The sequence below is a fragment of the Theropithecus gelada genome, chromosome 6, assembly GCF_003255815.1.
Source record: "Theropithecus gelada isolate Dixy chromosome 6, Tgel_1.0, whole genome shotgun sequence".
Lineage (NCBI taxonomy): Eukaryota > Metazoa > Chordata > Mammalia > Primates > Cercopithecidae > Theropithecus > Theropithecus gelada.
Window position 1 is genome coordinate 143,075,688 of NC_037673.1, and position 18,903 is coordinate 143,094,590.

Sequence of the window (18,903 nt, forward strand, 5' to 3'; positions counted from 1 at the left end):
AAACATCTAGTAAGTAGAGGGCGACATCTTGCAAAGGACACCCAACTGCAGAGCCAAAGGAAGAGTCTAGAATTGAAAAGATGATCCAGATAATAAATTTAGCAGAATAAAAGCTACCATTCTAATGTTCAACTTTTCTAGTTTCCTTGTTTCTCTCCATAATTATCATGATTGTGGTAGTCCTGTTTACTGAGCATTGGCTTAGCAAGGTACTGCCCTAAATGTGTGCGTGTGTGTGTGTGTGTGTGTGTGTGTGTGTGCATTTCATTCTCATAATCCTCTTTGATAGAGCTGCTTTCTACAGATGACAAAATAGAGAAATGGAGGCTTGGATAAATTAAGAAACATGTTAAAGCTTATACAGCCAGAAAGTGGTAGGGCTGGGTGAGAACTCTGTCACTTGTTGGATTCTAAAGACTGAGTTCTCAACCATAATGCCAAAGTCACACCGAATGCCAGTCGCAGGAAGTCATGACTTTTTTCTAACCATATCTCCAGATCACTTGTCTCACTATTTACTCAATACTTTACATATACTTACTTTGTAATCTAAATAGATATTGAATATCTGTAAAATTGTAGGATATGATGGTTGTGTTTTTTGACATTCATTAAATAAATACATCAATATAAAAACCAAAAAAGTCTATGTATTGCTTAGAAGCACGTTGCTTACCACTCCCAGTAGTAGCCACACTATGCTTTGGGAATCCCACATTATGCTATCCTGAACCATGTTTCTTCTGTCTCCTTTGTGAATAAGGGGCATTGTGGAAATGAGACTTGCCTGGTGGCTGGTATTTTTCTGAAGCTGTTTTGAAAGACGGCCGCTTCCTACCCTAGAGGTGGCTATACTTCAGTGATGAGAGGCTCAGTGCTTAGGGCGGTCTGGTTGAAAAGAACTATATAGATATCACTTATCATCATTCTCATGATGACAATGATTATTTTACATATGGCTGCTTTAAGGGTGAATGGCATGGTCTCATTTGTATGCCAGCATCTGGCAGTCTGTCACACATCTGCAGAATATAACCTAAACTGCACTATTAATATTTCCCCTTTGCATTCTCCCCAAGGCATCTGTCTCCCAAAATGCCTAAAGAAACTCCCCTCCCCCTTGAAGGCCTAGAGGCAAAATTCAGAAAACATGTCACCTAGACTGGGGAAGCAGAAGCTCAGAGTGACAGCCAGCTGAGCCTGAGCAGATTTCTGGCTCTTGGAATAGATAGAGAGAAAGGGAACCACCACCCACACTCATTCTATTAGCAGCTGCACTGCCAGGCAAAATCTGTAGGCAGGCCCAGACAGCATGTGGAGTCTGTTCCGTGATCAACAAAAGATGCCAGGCATGATCCTGATGGTCAGTTCTCATTGCCTCCAAATATATCTCATAATTGCCACTACCTGATTAAAGCTGCCTTCCCTGAAAGCCCTTGGAGACTGTTGAGTGCTCTCTGTGGTGGAGACTAGCTAGCTGTGTACCAAAACCGGGTCTTTTTTTTTCCTGGGCACACAGCCAGACTACATTTTCCAGGCTGCCTTGCAGTAAGAGGTGGCCACGTGGCTGAATTCTAGCCAATGGAATGTACGTTTTTTTAGGGCCTGGCTCAGAGGAATCTCCCACTTGTGATCTTCCATGACCTTCCCTTTTACAGTCGTGCTATAAACGTGGTAACATTGGGGAGCTGCAGATGAAAGAGGCCTGAGTTTCCAAATTACTGATTGGAGGAGGCTGCCTGCTGATGGGGATCATCAATATTAGACTTTACAGGAAAATAATCTTTTATTTGTTTGAGCCATTATGGGGTCTATTCTATATACAAACTTTTGGAGCTTTACTATAACTCTTAAAATTAAATTTCCAGGTTAGATTTTATGATCAACTGTCTACTGGATAGCTCTACTTTGATGCCCTACTATTATTTCGAACTTGACAGGTCCAATAATTTTCTATGTGTCAGAGTGTTCTACATACTGGAATACAGCAATAGTTCATACAAAACCCTTGCTCTTGTAGAATTTACATCCTAATATGAGGAAACCAAAAATACATAAATAAAAAAATTTTAAATCATGGTAAGTACCATGATGATAACAGGGATAGAGAGTTATTGGTAGATACTAAGAGTTAATGGGAAAAAGTACCTCTGGGGCCTGAATAGTGACATGCAGCTAGCCATGTGAATGCTAGGGACAAAATTTTCTAGAAAGATGAAACAGCAAATGCAAAGACTGGAAGAATAAGGTTTACTTAGGAACAGACAAGTGATTAGTTGGCTGAAACAAAGTGAATTAGGGAAGAGTGACATGACTGGATATCAAAGATGGAGACAGGTTCCAGATCATGTAGAATCTTATAGGCCGAGTTAAATAACTTGGATTTTATTCTGAGTTCAGTGGGAAGCTACTGGAATGTTTTTTTTTTTTTTTAAATCAGGGAAGGAATGATATTTGAATTACATGTTGAAGGGTCTGTACTGTATAAAAGAGCAAGAGTGAATGGAGACCAGATGAGATTACTGCAGTCACAGAGGTGAGAGACAACAGTGGCTTATGCTAGTGTAGGGAGGTAGGAGTGGAGATAGGGATATATGAGTTGATTTGACATATATTTTAGAGGCAGGGCTCATGGATAGATGGAGTTAGAGCAGGGGAGGCTGGTAAGCGGAAGAGAAAACCCCATATTGATACCTAGGTCAATTGTTCAGTTGCCTGAGTTGTTCAGTGCCATTCCTCATAAATCTCATGCCTCAGGTTTGTGAGGAATGGAGCACATGATAGGTATTCAATAAATGACCAATTTTTACTATGAAATAGAGGGTCAACATAGTGGGGGTGAAAATACTGGCCCAGCTATTTGGCATTTTTTTGACTTTTCTATATATTTTTTATTTCTATTTATTTATTTTTGAGATGGAGTCTGGCTCTGTCACCCAGACTGGAGTGCAGTGGTACAATCTCGGCTTCCTGCAACCTCTGCCTCCTGAGTTCAAGCGATTCTCCTGCCTCAGCCTCCCAAGTAGCTGGGACTACAGGTGCATGCCACCATGCCTGGCTAATTTCTTTTTTGTATTTTTAGTAAAGTTGGGGTTTTGCCATGTTGGTCAGGCTGGTCTTAAGAAATCCTCAAGAAATCCACCTACCTAGGCCTCCCAAAGTGCTGGGATTACAGGCATAAGCCACTGCTCCCAGCCGACTTTTCTATATTTTAATTAAACAGGAGATAATGATACTTACATTACAGGGTTGTTTTATCAAATATGTCCTTGGGGGTAGAAGTTACTAATATAAAGAGGCATGATAGGGGATTAAGAATTGTTAGTAAAGTTCTGTTTCTGGATGTCCATGCTGGTTATAGGTGAGTTCAAGCTGTGAAATTTCATCAAACTGTACAATTATAATATGTGTACTTTTCTATATGCATAATATACTTCAATGAGGTAAAAAATGTGATGCTATACTTAAAGTTCCCAGTGCAAGTGCTTGGAACTCAATAAATATCAGCCACTATTATTTTCACTCTTATGATATAATGGAAACCAGTATGTCTGTGGTCCATGCAGTTCATACAGATTTGTGAATCCTTTAATAGAGAAAGGAACAGAGAAAGAATCTGAACTCTAGGGTCTTATCCTATTGTTGATAAAATCATCTCTAATTTTAATTCATGGCACATAAATGCCTCCCTATGAAGGAATTGATTCAGAGTCCCAATCCAGAGCTAGCCCTGGCTCGCCACTTGTAATAACAATATTTCCCTAATTTTATTGTTATGATTAAAGAGTCTCATAGGTGCCAGCACATTTTAAAAGGGGCAAGTTCTCCACAAATGCTAGATGTTGCATTTCTATTCCATATTTTCCCCAAGCCCACTCGTACCTGAATACTCTTGATTCAGGCCAGTTGATTCTTGGTCACAAAGAAAGGATACTAAAACTTTGATTGGTTATTTCAAAGTTCCATAGGTTAATCCTCAGGTCATCAGCGGACATGTAGGTTTCATAGTCGCTGTTGACGGATATGGAGTTGATGTGATATGTGTGTGCGTTGGCAAATACTCTTCGCGGGGTGGCTTCCACCATCAGGTCCATGGGTCTCAGGACAGGCACCTGGGATGCAAGAGAAACAAATCACTTCAGAACCAAAGATCTTCCATAGGAAAAGAGTTTGCATGCTAATGTCATTTATTATCACACACAAAATAATAGCCGCATTGAAGAAACTCCAAGTTAAAGAAGAGGCTAATAACAAATCACACACTGTTCCTGTTCCCTTCTGTTCCTCCTCTTTCAAAAGATATCAGCATCACTTAGCCCTGATGGAAAATTTCATTCTTTATAAATTCTAAACATTTTTCTAAGCCCCTCCAGGTAGCCTCATCTCAGGGGAACTTGGCTTCCATTGTGGAGTCATTACCTTCCAGAGACATGGTTCCATTTTTTTTAAAACATGAAATTTATTTTAAAAAGGAAGTTGTGAGAAAATTTTAGAAATGTCTAGTTCAACTTTAATCTAAATTTATCTTTTATATCTTTTCATCTCATGCCTTTGGAAGCCTACACCCATTCCTGGCTTTGTCCTTAATCCTTAAGGGGATTTTGAGAAACTTTAGCATCACCCAAGACTCTAATAGTCCAGATTCAGCCACTAATACATAGGGAACCCAATGACATCTGATTGACCTGAGAAAATCTTGGTTTATATTTGCCTTAGAGTGCGAACCAGGTAGTGTCCACTTTTACATGCAAAACTGTTCCAGCTTGGACATTAATGATATGGTCACCTTACTGAAAAATAAAAACTTCTCAGTAAGTATTTCTTGAATGAGTGAGTGAGAACACATGATTAAATGATTTCTGTCTGGTGGGTCAGAGAATCGGCAGCTAAATAGTCCCCCATACATGACTGTCTTTCTGGCAAACATGAACAAAGACTTATCACTCTTCCTCCTTTGAGTTCTGGGTGAACTGGCTCCAAAGAAAAAGAATAAGAGCACGAATGCCTGAGAGGGAACAGACTTAAAAAAAAAACACCAAAGACAAAGAAAACCCCACAACACAGGTGTGGTCCCTTAATAGAAACAACATAATAAAATACCCAAAGCTATTTTCTTTTCAAGCAAATCATTTTCTTGCAACTGAGCCCCGACTGATTTGATACCAGGTGGTAGATTAAGACTTTGACTTCTGGATTGGCTTCAACCCAGGTGGCGAGGAGAAGAAAAACAAAAGTTAACTTTTCTGAAGTGCAGTCACCTCACCAACATAACATAACCTTTTAGAAAAAAGAATTCTCCCAGTGCAGACTTGAGGGACTTTAACTCATCTATGAGGGAGTTTTTAAATGAAATCAATGATTCAGAGGAAACAGAATTCTAGACAGATGTGGTACTTGATAATCCAGAAACCAGAGGTGACTTGAGGTGTGGCTGTAGAAGGGTCAGGGGTCCTCCAAATACTAGGAAATGGAGGGAAAGTCTTTGTGGTCCCCCATCCCAATTATGGATAATGGCCCTATAGCTTAAGTGTGTGTGGCAGGGACTGGGAGACCAGGGTTCTGATCAGATTCACCACTAACCAACAGGCTATGAGGTCTGGGCAACGAACCTGTTCCTCCTGAGCTCGAGCTCAGTCGCACTGTCTGCGAAACAGTGACCGTGCTCCCTGTGCCCTCACTATCACAAAGGGTGGTTTGGGGTTTTGTTGAGATGATCTGACCTCCAATGCATCCTCCTACCCACTCTTTCAACAGTATTTACTGAGTGCCACACAAAGTCCTGGGGGGTTCAACTGGTGAGCAGAACCAGATACAGGTCCTGGCATCATATACCTGTTCTTGTCAGGGGAGATAGACAAAATTAAAAGGGCTAGGTGTGCAAAAGAGAGGATATACTGCCAAGAGGGATTTAACCTGCTCAGGGAGAACTGAAGAGGCTTTCCTGAGAATGTGTGAGTGTGTTGGAATGGGAAAGATGGGTAGGGATTTAACCAGGCCAGGAGGGGAGTGGAAGGGAGAATGTGTCTGAGGGATGTGCAAAGGTCCCATGGTAGAGGTGAACAAAGCAAGAGTGAAAAACTGATAGGTCACTGTAGTTGAGATAGAAGTAGTGATGGGAGCTATTGTGGGAGATGAGGTGACAGGGTAGGTAGGAAGCAACACCCCCCAAAAAGTTTTGCCATTATTCCAAGTGAATAGGGTAAAAAATGAAAGGATTTGCAATGATTGTGGTATAATTAAATCCAGGTTTTGATTAGATCAGTCTGGATGTACAATGGAAAACAAGTTAAAGGACGAATGAAGTAGAATTTTTAAAGGGAAGATCATATACTCTCGGACATCAATTAAGGGCGTGCCTGAGTTAAGGCATTGTGATGGATAAAAACATGACTTTGTCCTCAGAAACTCTACACCGAAATATTTATTGGGTATTTTCTCTGTGTCAAGCATTCTTCATACATAATCTCAGGTAATTCTTTCAAGAGCTCTGTGAAATAGGTACTCATACAAAGAGAAAACTCAGGCACAGAGAGGCTACACCACTGGCCCAGGGTTGCCCAGCTATAGGAAGCATAGCTAGGTTCAATTCGGGGACTGGAAAGTGCATGTTCTTTCCACTGCACCACACCACATTGAAATATCATACAGGGTAGGAAGTGATAAATGCTCTGAAAGTGACATAAATTGCCAGGAGAATTTATGGAATAACTAGTTACTGGTAGTTATAATGGTAGCGGTATTCATAGTAGTGCAGTGGTTAAGAAACCTCAATTAGGTGTTGTAGGTGTTCACGGTATTTGAACAGGGCATCTGTTCTTTCAGAAATGTGTGCCATGTTTTTATAGTTTGTCACAAAGGAGCTCCCCACCTGAAGCTTTTGGTTGCTACCTGGTTCCTCTGCCATCAGGAGGTACCAGAGCTCAAAGCAGAAACCCAAAGGTCACAAAAGAAATGGAATCTGCAGGACTTCCTGTGGCTCCTCCTAAACTCTTCCCTGGGCCTTCTCAGTTACTGTACATTGTCTGTTGAGATTTCTTGTGGCTGTGGCGACATGGAAGGGAGCATGCAGCCAGGAATAAGAGGCATTACAGAGTGGGAGCTGCCAGCCCACAGCTTCAGCTTAATGTGATGGGCCTGCCTGCTAATTCAGGCTGACATATTCCATGATGTACCACTTAATGGGGAAGGGCTCCGTGTAGGTATCTGGGGATGGAGCCTCTAATGCTTTGCCCAGATAAGACAGGGGGAATGGAGAGCTGAATGACGCTCATGGTATTCCAACATCAGTACCAGGCCTACGTAAAGGCTTGTCTGCTGCCCAGTGACTCCCCTCACAAGGACAAAGAGGGAAGTTTGGTGGTTCAAACAGGACAGGATGGACTGATTAGGAAACCACGTTGACTGTTTTTCTTCTGCTCTGGCTACATATTCCTTTTGAGGCCAGGCAAGAAGAAGATCTGGACACTATTCCCTGAGTCAGGCCCACAGGCAATTGTTAAGGCTGTTTCTGGAAACATACATGGAGAGCTTCCTGTGCCAGTTGCTGCGTTTAGAATCCCTGACTCCCTGACCCACCCAACTCCAAGGTGTTATCTCCTCCAGCGCCCTCAGTAACTAACCTTTCAAGCTAGATTCCTCTGTTTGCCCCATTTTACAGGGGAGGTGAGGGGAGGTGGAGGGAGGTGGAGGTGGAGGGAGGTAGAGTATCCAGTCCAATGTCACACAAAGTATAAGCTGGGGGTTGGGATCTGAAGCCAGTTAATTTGGTTCCTGAATGAGCACACCTAGCCACTACTGTGAATGAAACTATTAGGTTGAAATACAAAACTGCCATTTTTGCAAGTCAAAAATTGTCAAATATCAGCAATCTCATGTGGTTTAACCTAACACTTCGGAAAGGTTCTGTGGTGTATGGATGTGACATCAAATCAGGGAACATTTTGGCTTGGAGGGACCCTTAGAGCCTCTTCGTAGGACATCATCTGTGTGTGTGGTGGGAGTCTTATAGTGGGAGGCCATAGTGTCTAAGCCTCTCCTCCTTCATTATTCTTGGTATTATATGCTTGCATCCTCAATAATATGCTGAAAGAACTATTTCTGTAGATAAGCAAAGTGTGAAAGCGAGTAGCCAGGGCAGTTCTTGAAATCTACAGATGAGAACATTGAGGTCCAAGAGGTGAAGCACCATGGTCACCCTTCCAGGGTTGCTTGCACAGCCTGGGTCTCTGCTTCCTGTCCCAGACTTCTGCTCCCACACACCATCTGCCTGAACCATCCTCCACAGGACCAGAACCTCTTTTTGTCAAATGACAGAAGCAGAGCCAGACAAAATTCAGATCAGGCCAGGACGTCTTAATTCAGTTCAAACTTTGTCTGAGCCACCTCGGCAGAGTCGTTGATGGGGCTAGGACCAACACGGAGACAAGGGACATGCTGCATGAACGGCGGTCAGTCCTTGGCCCTCTGAGCGGCCAGTCCTTGGCCTACCTGCAGGTGGTTCTGTGTTGAGCTGCTGGAATTCAGTGATGTCCCCTGCCTCAGGTGCTTCACCCTCCTCTCTGGCCCTGGTTGAGTTTCAGCTCATTCTCCTAGGCTGCTTTCAAAGGACATGCATCCCAGTCCTGTGTCTTGCCTGGACACCCAGTATTACATTAGAATATCAACCAAATAATGTACCAGCCCCAAAAGAGCAGCCAGAATCTAATCTGCAATAAAGCTTACAGAGATGTATTTCAGTTGTAATATTCCTGGGAAGCTCTTCCCCCCAGAGAGTGGCACGGCTTCCCCCGTCACTTCAATCAGCCCCTGCTCAAATGTCACACCCTCAGGGAGGCCTTCCATGACCATCCCACCTCAAATCGCACAGCCTCCAGTCTATCCCCTTCCCAACTGACTGCTTAGAGTGTTTTAAACACTTCAGCAGTTCCTCAGTGAATTTTTGTTGCTATCCTACAGTTAACTTGGTAGATGTTACAATCGCTATTGCACAGATGAGGAAGCTGAGGCAGAAAGGTGAAGGTGTCTGAAGGCTCGCAGTGAGTCTGAGGCAGGGCGAGTGCTCAGGCCTGGTACTCCTTCCACCCCTTGACTCAGCAGTCTATGCCCTTAGTCGCTTAAAGCACACTCAGATGCTTGGGAGGGAGACAGCGAGGGCGATCACGCTGCCATGGAGGTCATCAGGCACTGCCCAGGCAGTATCAGCCAAAGGGGTCCTGCCTGGGGATCCCAAGGTAGACCTCAGAAAGGAGAAGACTATGAAGCTAGGCAGGGTTTGAAGGGTGAGTGGGAGGTCCCCAAAGAGAGGTGGGGATGGGGAGGGGAGGGAACTGGGCTTCAGTCAGAGGGACTAGCATTGTGCAAACTCAGAGGAGAGACAGCAAGGTATACACATACAGGTGGGTGACTGTGCTTCTAGGGTGAGGTCAGTAATTAGTTATTCATTCAACAAATACTTATGAAATCCCTCCTCAATAGCAGATACGTTATAGGGGCTGGGGCCACAACAGTGAACACTCTGTGGGGTATAAGTTCTTGTGTGTATGGGTACATGAGGAAAACCTGAGTTGGGTAAGGGACTAGCAAGCAGCGGGTGTGCTCTTTGAGGTGGGGTGGTCATAGAAGGCCTCTCTGAGGGAGTGGTGTATGAACAGAGACCTGAATGAAGTGAGAGAGGGAGCCATGCAGCTCTGTGGGGAAGAGCACTCCAGCCGGGGGGAACAGGAAATGCAAAGGCACTGAGGTTGGAGTGTGCTTAGAGTACAGGAGGAACAATAGCAAAGAGCTTTTTTTCTCTTTTTTTTCTTTCTTTTCTTTTCTTTTTTTTAAGAAATGGGGTCTTGCTATGTTGCCCAGGCTGGAGTGCAGTGGTGATTCACAGGCATGATCCCACTACTGATCAATATGGGAGTTTTCACTTGTTCTGCTTCTGACCTGGGCAGGTTAACCCCTCCTTAGGCAGCCTGGTGATCCCTCACTCCCGGGAGGTCACCATATTAATGTGAACTCAGTGTGAACACCCTATCAGCATAGGGTACTACAGCCGAGGACTCCTGGGCTCAAGTGATCCTCCTGCCTCAGCCTCCTGAGTAGCTGACTACAGGCACGCACCATTGTACCTGTCAGCAAAGAGCTTTTATGGCTGGAGAGGAGTGAGTAAGGAAGCATGGCAGTTGGAGAAGATGTTGGATCAGTAGTCAGGGCCGGACCAGCATCTTTGCTGTGAGGGTGAGGAAAGCTCAGGGAGGCGTGAGTGGCTACCTGTGAGTAGCTGCCTGATACGGGACTCTACCCTCCCTCACCATTCCTTCTGTCTCTGCCCATCTGCTCTGTCTTCCTCCCCCAGGTTCTTATTATCTTTCCTGCCTCTTCTCTTGGGAAATACCAGATCATCTTTCACTTCCCAGAACCCATTTACTAACAAAATGAATGTTGCTGTCATTTGGCTTATTTGGTGACCACACCAGCCATTCTTCACAATCTTCCATGACACCTAAGTGGGGGTTGGCGGGTCACGGTGCCTTGCTTCAGAGACATGCAAGTAAAGCAGAGTAGAGCCCTAGAAAACAGGAAGCCCCTGAAGCCTCCAGTTTAAAAAACATCTGTGAAAAGGCACAGCAAGGGGAGGCCATCGGAGGACTCCCCTCAATGCGCCTTCATGAGAGGAGTTTTTCACAGAGAAAAAACAACAGCTGTGTTTACCATGGCAACCTCCAGCAGCCCAGTCAATTGACAGATTCAAGGCAAGACTCGGAGAAGAGAGAAAAGATGGCCATTCAGGAGATAAAGAACAGGAAAGATGACGTCATGGAGAAGGAAGAAAAGAGAGATGTCTGTCTGTAAGATCTGGATGAATTGTAGCTGTTCAGTAACTCTAGGTCAAATCTCATTGACCTCAACAGACAAACCTTTGAATACCATTGCTTGGTACGTATAAGCATAATCAATTTTGTTATGGAAGGAGCATCCACGTTCTCCTTCCTAAAATCAGATCTTCTCAGGAGTACCCACAGCGTAGGTTCTCCTTCCTTTTGCAAAAGAAAGATGTAGAAAATGTTCCTTAACTTGTCCTGAATCTTACTAAGGTGTACTATGCAATTCATAAACACTTCTGAGAGGGACAGTTGCATGACACTTTTAATCAAGGCCCCGTAGACATCCCTGTCCCCAGCTCATTGTGATTTATACAACATAATCAACATTATAGGGTCTTTTGAAAAAATTGGTATCAATTTAAATCCACACTTGCTCCATATCTCTTGTTAGTGTTCAATAGATACTCCCCATTCCCCTCCCCAAATAATTGAGATTACTCTACATTTAGACTGACTGTATATATCAAGGTCATGGGGTTTGGTGGGTTCTGTATCACCAATTAGGAACTGCACATAGGAAGGTTATAACCACACACTGGCCCCAGATAAAGCCATTGACAAACATTTATTGAGCATCTACTACATGCTGAGAAGTTGCCAGAGTATCCTTGAGAAGCTTAGGGGAGGTAGGCAATATGTAACCCCCTCCCTCTTGTTACTCAAACCATCCCTTTTGGGAAGGCTGTTTGATCTAGAAAAGACAAAGATGACAACAGAAGTCCTGGGTGTCCACCTCATCCTAGGTATAAGGAAACCCTGACCCTGGTGCTCTGGGACCACAGGTTTGAGGTCCAGTGGAGAACCTGAGGGTGAATATGTTATCCCATCTTGAGGCACTAGATGGGAAATCTCTCAGAGGGGCTTGGAAATTCCAGATTCCGGCCTCACTTCAAACTTATCACCTTGCCTTTTCACTGGGCTTCCTTCAAGAAACAGCCTTTGTGACTTTTTAGTAACAACTGCCATAGGTTTGGGATAAAGCCAATAGCTAAGGGGCACCCAGACTTCATTTTCAAGGAAGAGGGAGTGAGTTGTTATAAAAATGGGAGATCATTGGGTCCTCCTGTAAATATCCTAATTCCAAAGAATACAGCTTGGTGGTACAGAGCAGCTGTCCTCAGTGAGAATACTGTTCCCCCAGGAACAGTAGTGGTGGATGACTTCTAAGAACTATGTGAAAAAGTTTTAAGGAAATTCATTTCTTCATTCCTAACTTCCATGTTCTCCTTCCTAAAATCAGATCTTCTCAGGAGTACCCACAGCCTAGGTTCTCCTTCTTCCTTTTGCAAAAGAAAGATATAGAAGAGGTACCTTAAATTATCCTGAATCTTATCAAGGTGTACTATGCAATTCATAAACATTTCTGAGAGGGTCATCTGCATGATACTTTTAATCAAGGTCCCATAGACACCCCCATCCCCAGCTCATTACGATATGCATTTCTAATAAAATTTTACTTTTTATATTTAGTCATCATTTGTCAGAATTATATGTTTATGTTGTTTTGATGTATTATGTTCTATTAATAGTCAAAGCAGCAACTAAACCCAGAAGATAATTTTAAAGTCTTACAGTCACATATTCATAAAAGAAAAAATCTATTTACATCTATATTTGTTATAGAAATGATCAAAAAAGCTTTTAACATGATTTAGGGGAAATGCAGTAAAAATAGATGTTTGAAGAAGAAAAAATAATAATATAAAGCTTCTGACTTAAAAACATTTGTTCACATATTCTTTTAGTGGGTTTTGGTGAGTATTCAGTAATGAGGTATTTAAATCCCACTGGCTGCAATAAAAAGGTGATATAAAAGTTTTAAACTGCTAACGGTTAAAATACTCTGAAATCACATTTTCTGCAATTATTTAACATTACAATGGAAATGCTTAGTTGCCTACTTTAAAATGCTCAAGAAAGTACATAGTTATTCAAAATTCTAGAGGTACACAAGCACACAATTTGAATGGTATAAGAGGATTTTTGGAGTTATGTGGACTTGGGCTTGGATCCTGGCTGTGCTAATTACTAACCATGTGGCCTTGGGCTTGTTGCTTAGTCTTTCTTGATATCAGTATTCCCTTCCTTAATGTTGGGGATATGTAACACCTTCAGTAGCACTGTTAAGAGAACTTCGCACAAGGATTGACACATACTGTCTAACGAAGAAACATTCATGGAGACATGATTTGTGCCAGGATTGTCCTAAACACTTATGCACATCATGTTATTGAATCTTCACAATGGCCTTATGAAGTAGGTACTAAGATCATTGTCATTTTATGGATGTAACTCCTGAAGCAACACAGGTCATGAAGTTTGCCCACGGTCATATGGTTGCCACAGGGTAGAACTGTCCCTGGATGTCGGCTGTCTGGCTCCAGCTCCTATGGTAGCTATTATTAGCATTCTTACCATTAACTTCCAATTGTAGAAAAAAATGGTTCATTCTGAAAGATTGCCTGGGGAAGATTTTCTGACTTTTCTATATTGACTATGAGGTTTTAGCATCTCTTCCATCCACCGAGGGAGTTCAGTCACATACAATGTAAGGTTGCTTAGGAAAAGTAGCTAGGGGAATGATTGGTCATTAGATAGCAATTAACTTTATTGAGAACTTAAAAAGCTGAAAGCTCTCCTGGTTAGGAGTTTTGCAAATAGCTCCATCCTCATTGTCATGAAAATCTTGAACAATATGGACGCTCATCCAGTTATCAAAGCAACCTGGGGGGCAGAGTCTGGCATTGTGTGTACCCATTATTGAAGGGTAATGCGGTGTAACAAACCAAATCGAGTATGTACGATGACTGTCAAATAAAATAAACCACTAACAAATTAAATTACTTTTCATTTTCAGTAGGAAGAATGCCAGTCATTTTTCATTTTAAAAAATATGCATCTTAATTCCATTTTTTAAAAATGTGAAGAGAAGCATTTAAAGGCCACTTGTGCTATCTATACTGATGTTTATTTTCTATAGATATCTTTCTCCTGGTTCCGGGGCATTTTCCCTCAAAGAATTAGTGGAGCGTTAAACCTCGCTTTGGTCAAAAAACCTGTTTCTTCCATGGATCAATGGTGGATGGAGTTCAGAAAGCAGGAGTGATAGGCTGGCTCTGGCTTACAGTGACATATCAGAGCTGTTGTTTCCAGAATGAAACTGCCACTCACCAGCACCCCGCCAAACCCCCCTGGGAATCCTATCCAAATAATATAATTTTGAGATTTCCCTGCTCACACCCTTCAACAGCCTCAATATGTCCCTAATTTCTTCTTTTACTGGCTTTGTCATATAGATTGAAATAAGCCTGAGAAGAAAAACCTCTTTGAACCAAGTCAGGCTTTGTGTTTCAAGTCATTAAAGATCTTAGAATTATATTCTTTCACTTGACAAACATTTATTAAGTGCCAATCACTGTACTAGGTAGTATGTGTACAGAGTGAACAAAACAGATTAAGGGGTAGAATTTCAAGTCTAACACGGAAGAAAGACACTAATGTCTCTAAGTAAATGCATTGTTATAAACTGTCACTGATGCTACAAAGAGATGTATATTGTTTCATGAGAGAAAGAAATAGGGGCTCTAATTTAGATTGAGGAATCAGATAAGTTGTTTGTAAAGAAATGACAATTCACCCCACAAAAGCAGGGCCATAAGCATTCAATCCTCTAAATCAGTGTTTCTCAATTAGGAGCTATTTTGCTATTGGGCAGTGTCTGGAGATATTTTTGGTTGCCACAATAGAGCGGATGTTACTGGCATCTGTGTGCAGGAGCTAGGGATGTGGCTAAACTCATTTTGATGAACAGGGCAGCTCTCCCTGAAACAAAAAATTATCTAGCATAAAATGTCAACAGTTCCAAGGTTGAAAAACCCAAGTCTTAAGGACACTCTCCTGGAACACAGTCCAAATCTAGAGTGGATAGAAGAAACCAAGTACTAACTTCCACAATAGGCCAGCAATAAGTTTCAGTTCATGAAGGTATTTTGGATTAAAAAAGTACTTCATATACATAGATATATTATATACATATATACATAAATATATGCAAATATCTGTGTTTAATATCTATATTTCAAAGACATATAAAATATATATTTGAAAGACTTATCCCCTATGGCCAGCTATAAGAATAATATATAATGCATAAAAGCTGCCTGGGAAATTAATGTATATATTTTCAATTCAATGCATCAAAAATGGTTTGCATGGCAAAAAATGTTCATGCTCTTTGTGTCTTTGACTTCTTTTGGCCTGACTATGAAAAGGAGAGGAAAGATACCTTTTTCTCAGAAGATAAACTCACTATCTAATTACCAACTCATGCAGAAACCTGTAATTCTGCCAGTTTTATCTTATTTTTTTCCCCCAGACACTTACTTTTTATGCCAATATCACTATTTTTTAAAGTGTGTTTCTCTGTTCACTGCCTTTCCTGTTATCTCCTTTGATGTTTTACATTGTGTAATGCCACAAGAAAAAAAAGAGACATCTTAAAATACCCCGGTAGAGGAAAATTTCATTTAACATTTATAGCTGGGGAGAGTGGAGTTGGGAGAGGCACTGGTTTAATTTTTGGTTAGTTTGGTTAGGATTAATCACAAAAATTGTTTTTGCTGTTTTTTAACTGGTATTGATGAAGTATTACTTTTTCCTATTATTAGGATACTCATCACTGAATCTTTGATCACCGAAGATTGACCAAGCCTCAGAAGTATCACACTGCATTCTGTCATTTATTACTGTGGAATCTATAGAACTAAGAAGATAAATACAAATTTGATATTAACTTCAAGAATCTTACAGCTGGAAGTTACCTGAGAAGTCATTTACATTAAAAAGGTCTGGATAAACACAAAGATGCATTTCTAAGAATTTAAAAAACATGGCCTTTCGTAGATATCCATAGCATGTCAGTTCTGCCTCCCACCAACAGATGGCAGTAGTAATTACTAGCAACACTTTGATTTAGAAACAAATTGACTTAAGATTGACATTTCAGGGTTGCACTGTCTGATTCCCAATCTTGGCCGAGTATCAGAATCAAATAAGACCTCTTGTTAAAAACTGATGTCTGCCCCCCACTGGCGTGCTCTTTTGCCCTTCTGCTTCTGCCATGGGGTTATGCGGCATGAAGACTCTCACAAGAAGTTGGCGCCCTGATATTGAACTTTCCAGCCTCTGATACTGTGAGAAATAAATTTCTTTTCCTTATAAATTACCCAGTCTGTGGTATTCTGTTATACAAACACAAAATAGACTAAGACCATGGGTTTAAAATGATTTTTATAGTTCTATACTGATTGAAGTTTTTTTATGTTAATTTAAAACATTCTGATTATGTTTATAATCATTAAAAGGAAATCACTTATGGAAGATAAAAATGACAGGAAAAGGGTTACTATTTATAATATACAAAGAGTTCATGAAAATTAGTAAAAAGACAAACAGCTCAATAAAAATACGGGCAAAAATATGAATGAAAAATTCAGAAAAAGGGAAAAGAAAATGACCAAGACATAAATAGAAACATGTCCAACTCATTAGTAAAGAGATACAAATTAAAATTTTTAAAATCTTTAATCTTATAGAAGATTAATCTGATGAATCTTTTAATTTTTAAACTTTGCTCATAAAGAATTTACTATATGCCAGTCACTGTTATAAGTCTTAAAACTATTAATTCATTTACACTCATAACAATTTTATGAGGTAGGTATTCATATCATCCTCTTTTTACAGATCAGCGTATCTGAGCCACAAAGCAGTAATGTGTCCTAGCTAAAAGCACACAGCTAGTACTTGCTGGAGCTGAGACAGGTACTCAGTATTTCCAGCCAAGGGAGTCCTAACTCTAAACCACTACACTATGCTGCCTCTCAGTTGGATGTATAAAAAGAAAAATATAACATCCTATCCTGGAGATGGAATAAACAATGAACATTTACTCATGGAAGCATAAACTGCAACAAGATTTTCAGAAGGGAATCTTGAAGTAGCTGTTAAAATAATCTACACATCTTTTGACTTAGTAAACCCTACTTTAATGAAAACTATCCTATAAAAACATCCCTATATAACAATATACAGGCATGTCCCAGAAATACTGCAAGTTCAGTTCCAGAACAACACAATGCAGTGAATATTGCAATAAAGTTAGACAAACTTTTGTTTTCCCAGTATATATAAAGTTATGCTTACACTATACTGTAGTCTGTTAAGTGCACAACAGCATTATGTCTAAAAAAACAAGGTACATACCTAAAGTAAAAATTACTTTTTGCTACATAATATTAATGATCATCTGAGCCTTCTGTGAGTCATAATCTTTTTGCAGGTAGATGGTCTTGACTCAATGTTGATGGATGCTGATTGATCAGGGTGGTAGTTGCTGAAGGTTGAGGTGGCTGCTGCAATTTATTTTACTTTTATTTTTAATTTTGTTTTTTTGAGATAGAATCTTGCTCTGTTGTCCAGGTTGGAGTGCAGTGGCACGATCTTGACTCACTGCAACCTCTGCCCCCGGGTTTAAGCAATTTTCTGCCTCAGCCTCCCAAGTAGCTGGGATTACAGGCACTTGCCACCACGCCTGGCTAATTTTTGTATTTTTAGTAGAGAGACGGGGTTTCACCATTTTGTCCAGGCTGGTCTTGAACTCCTGAACTTGTGGTCCACCTGCCTTGGCCTCCCAAAGTGCTGGGATTACAGGCGTGAGCCACTGTGCCCAGCTGGCTGTTGCAATTTTGAAAAAACAACAATTAAGTTTGCCATATCGATTGACTCTTCCTTTCAAGAAAGATTTCTCTATAGCATATGATGGTGTTTCACAGCACTTTATCCACAGAACTTCTTTCAAAATTAGAGACAATCCGTTCAAGCACTGTCGCTGCTTTATTAACTTTATTAAAACTGCTTTATTAATATTGACGTGATATTCTAAATCCTTTGTTATTTCAACAAGGTTCACAGCATCTTCACCACAGTAGATTCCACCTCAATAAACCACTTTCTTTGCTTATCCATAAGAAGCAACTCCTCATCTGTTAAAGTTTTACCATGAGGCTGCAGCAATTAAGACCCATCTTCAGGCTCCATTTTTAATTCTAGTTTTTTTTTTTTTTTTCTATTTCCACCACAACTGTGGTGACTTCCTCCACTGAAGTCTTGAGCCCCTCAAAGTCATCTACGAGAGTTGGAATCAAATGTTTCCAAACTCCTATTAATGTTGATATTTTGACCTCCTTCCTTAAATCATGAATGTTCTTAATGGCACCTAGAATGGTGAGTGCATCCCAGAAGATGTTCAATTTACTTTGCTCAGATCCATCAGAGGAACTATTTTTGGTAGCGATAGTCTTTCAAAATGTATTTCTCAAATAATAAGACTTGAAAGTCAAAAATGACTCCTTAATCTACGGGCTGCAGGATGGATGTCATTAGTAGGCCTGAAAACATTAATCTCCTTGCACTTTTCCATCAGAGCTCTTGGGTGACTAGGTGCATTGTCAATGACCAGTAATATTTTCAAATAAATCTGGTTTTCTAGGCAGTAGGTCTCAACAGTGTGCTTAAAATATTTAAGTAAACCATGCTGTAAACAGATGTGCTTTCATTCAGGCTTTGCTGTTCCATTTTGAGCACAAGCAGAATAGATTTAGTGTAATTCTTAAGGGCCCTTGGACTTTCAGAATGGTAAATGAGCATTAGCTTCAACTTAAAGTCACCAGCTGCATTAGCCCCTACTGAAAGGGTCAGCTTGTCCTTTGAAGCTTTGAAGCCAGCCATTGACTTCTCTCTAGCTATGAAAGTCCTAGATGGGATCTTCTTCCAACATAAGGCTCTCTTGTCTACACTGAAGCTCTGTTGTTTAGGGTAGCCGCCACCACCCATGATCTTAACTAGATCTTCTGGATAGCTTTCTGCAGCTTCTACATCAGCACCTGCTGCTTCACCTTGTACTTTTATTTTATGGAGATGGCTTCTTATACCTCATGAACCAACCTCTGCTAGCTTCCAAACTTTTTACTCT

General features: G+C 41.0%; 1 protein-coding gene across 9 annotated transcripts in view; it reads right to left on the bottom strand.

Annotated features, from left to right (window-relative positions):
- The window catches only part of PPP2R2B (protein phosphatase 2 regulatory subunit Bbeta), a 476,090-nt gene that overhangs the window by 52,579 nt on the left and 404,608 nt on the right, over positions 1-18,903 (bottom strand). For all 9 annotated transcript variants that reach the window (XM_025388122.1, XM_025388121.1, XM_025388126.1 and 6 more), the window contains one exon: positions 3,935-4,112. In XM_025388122.1, coding sequence (XP_025243907.1) covers positions 3,935-4,112 — 178 coding nt within the window. The remainder of the gene's footprint in view (positions 1-3,934; positions 4,113-18,903) is intronic.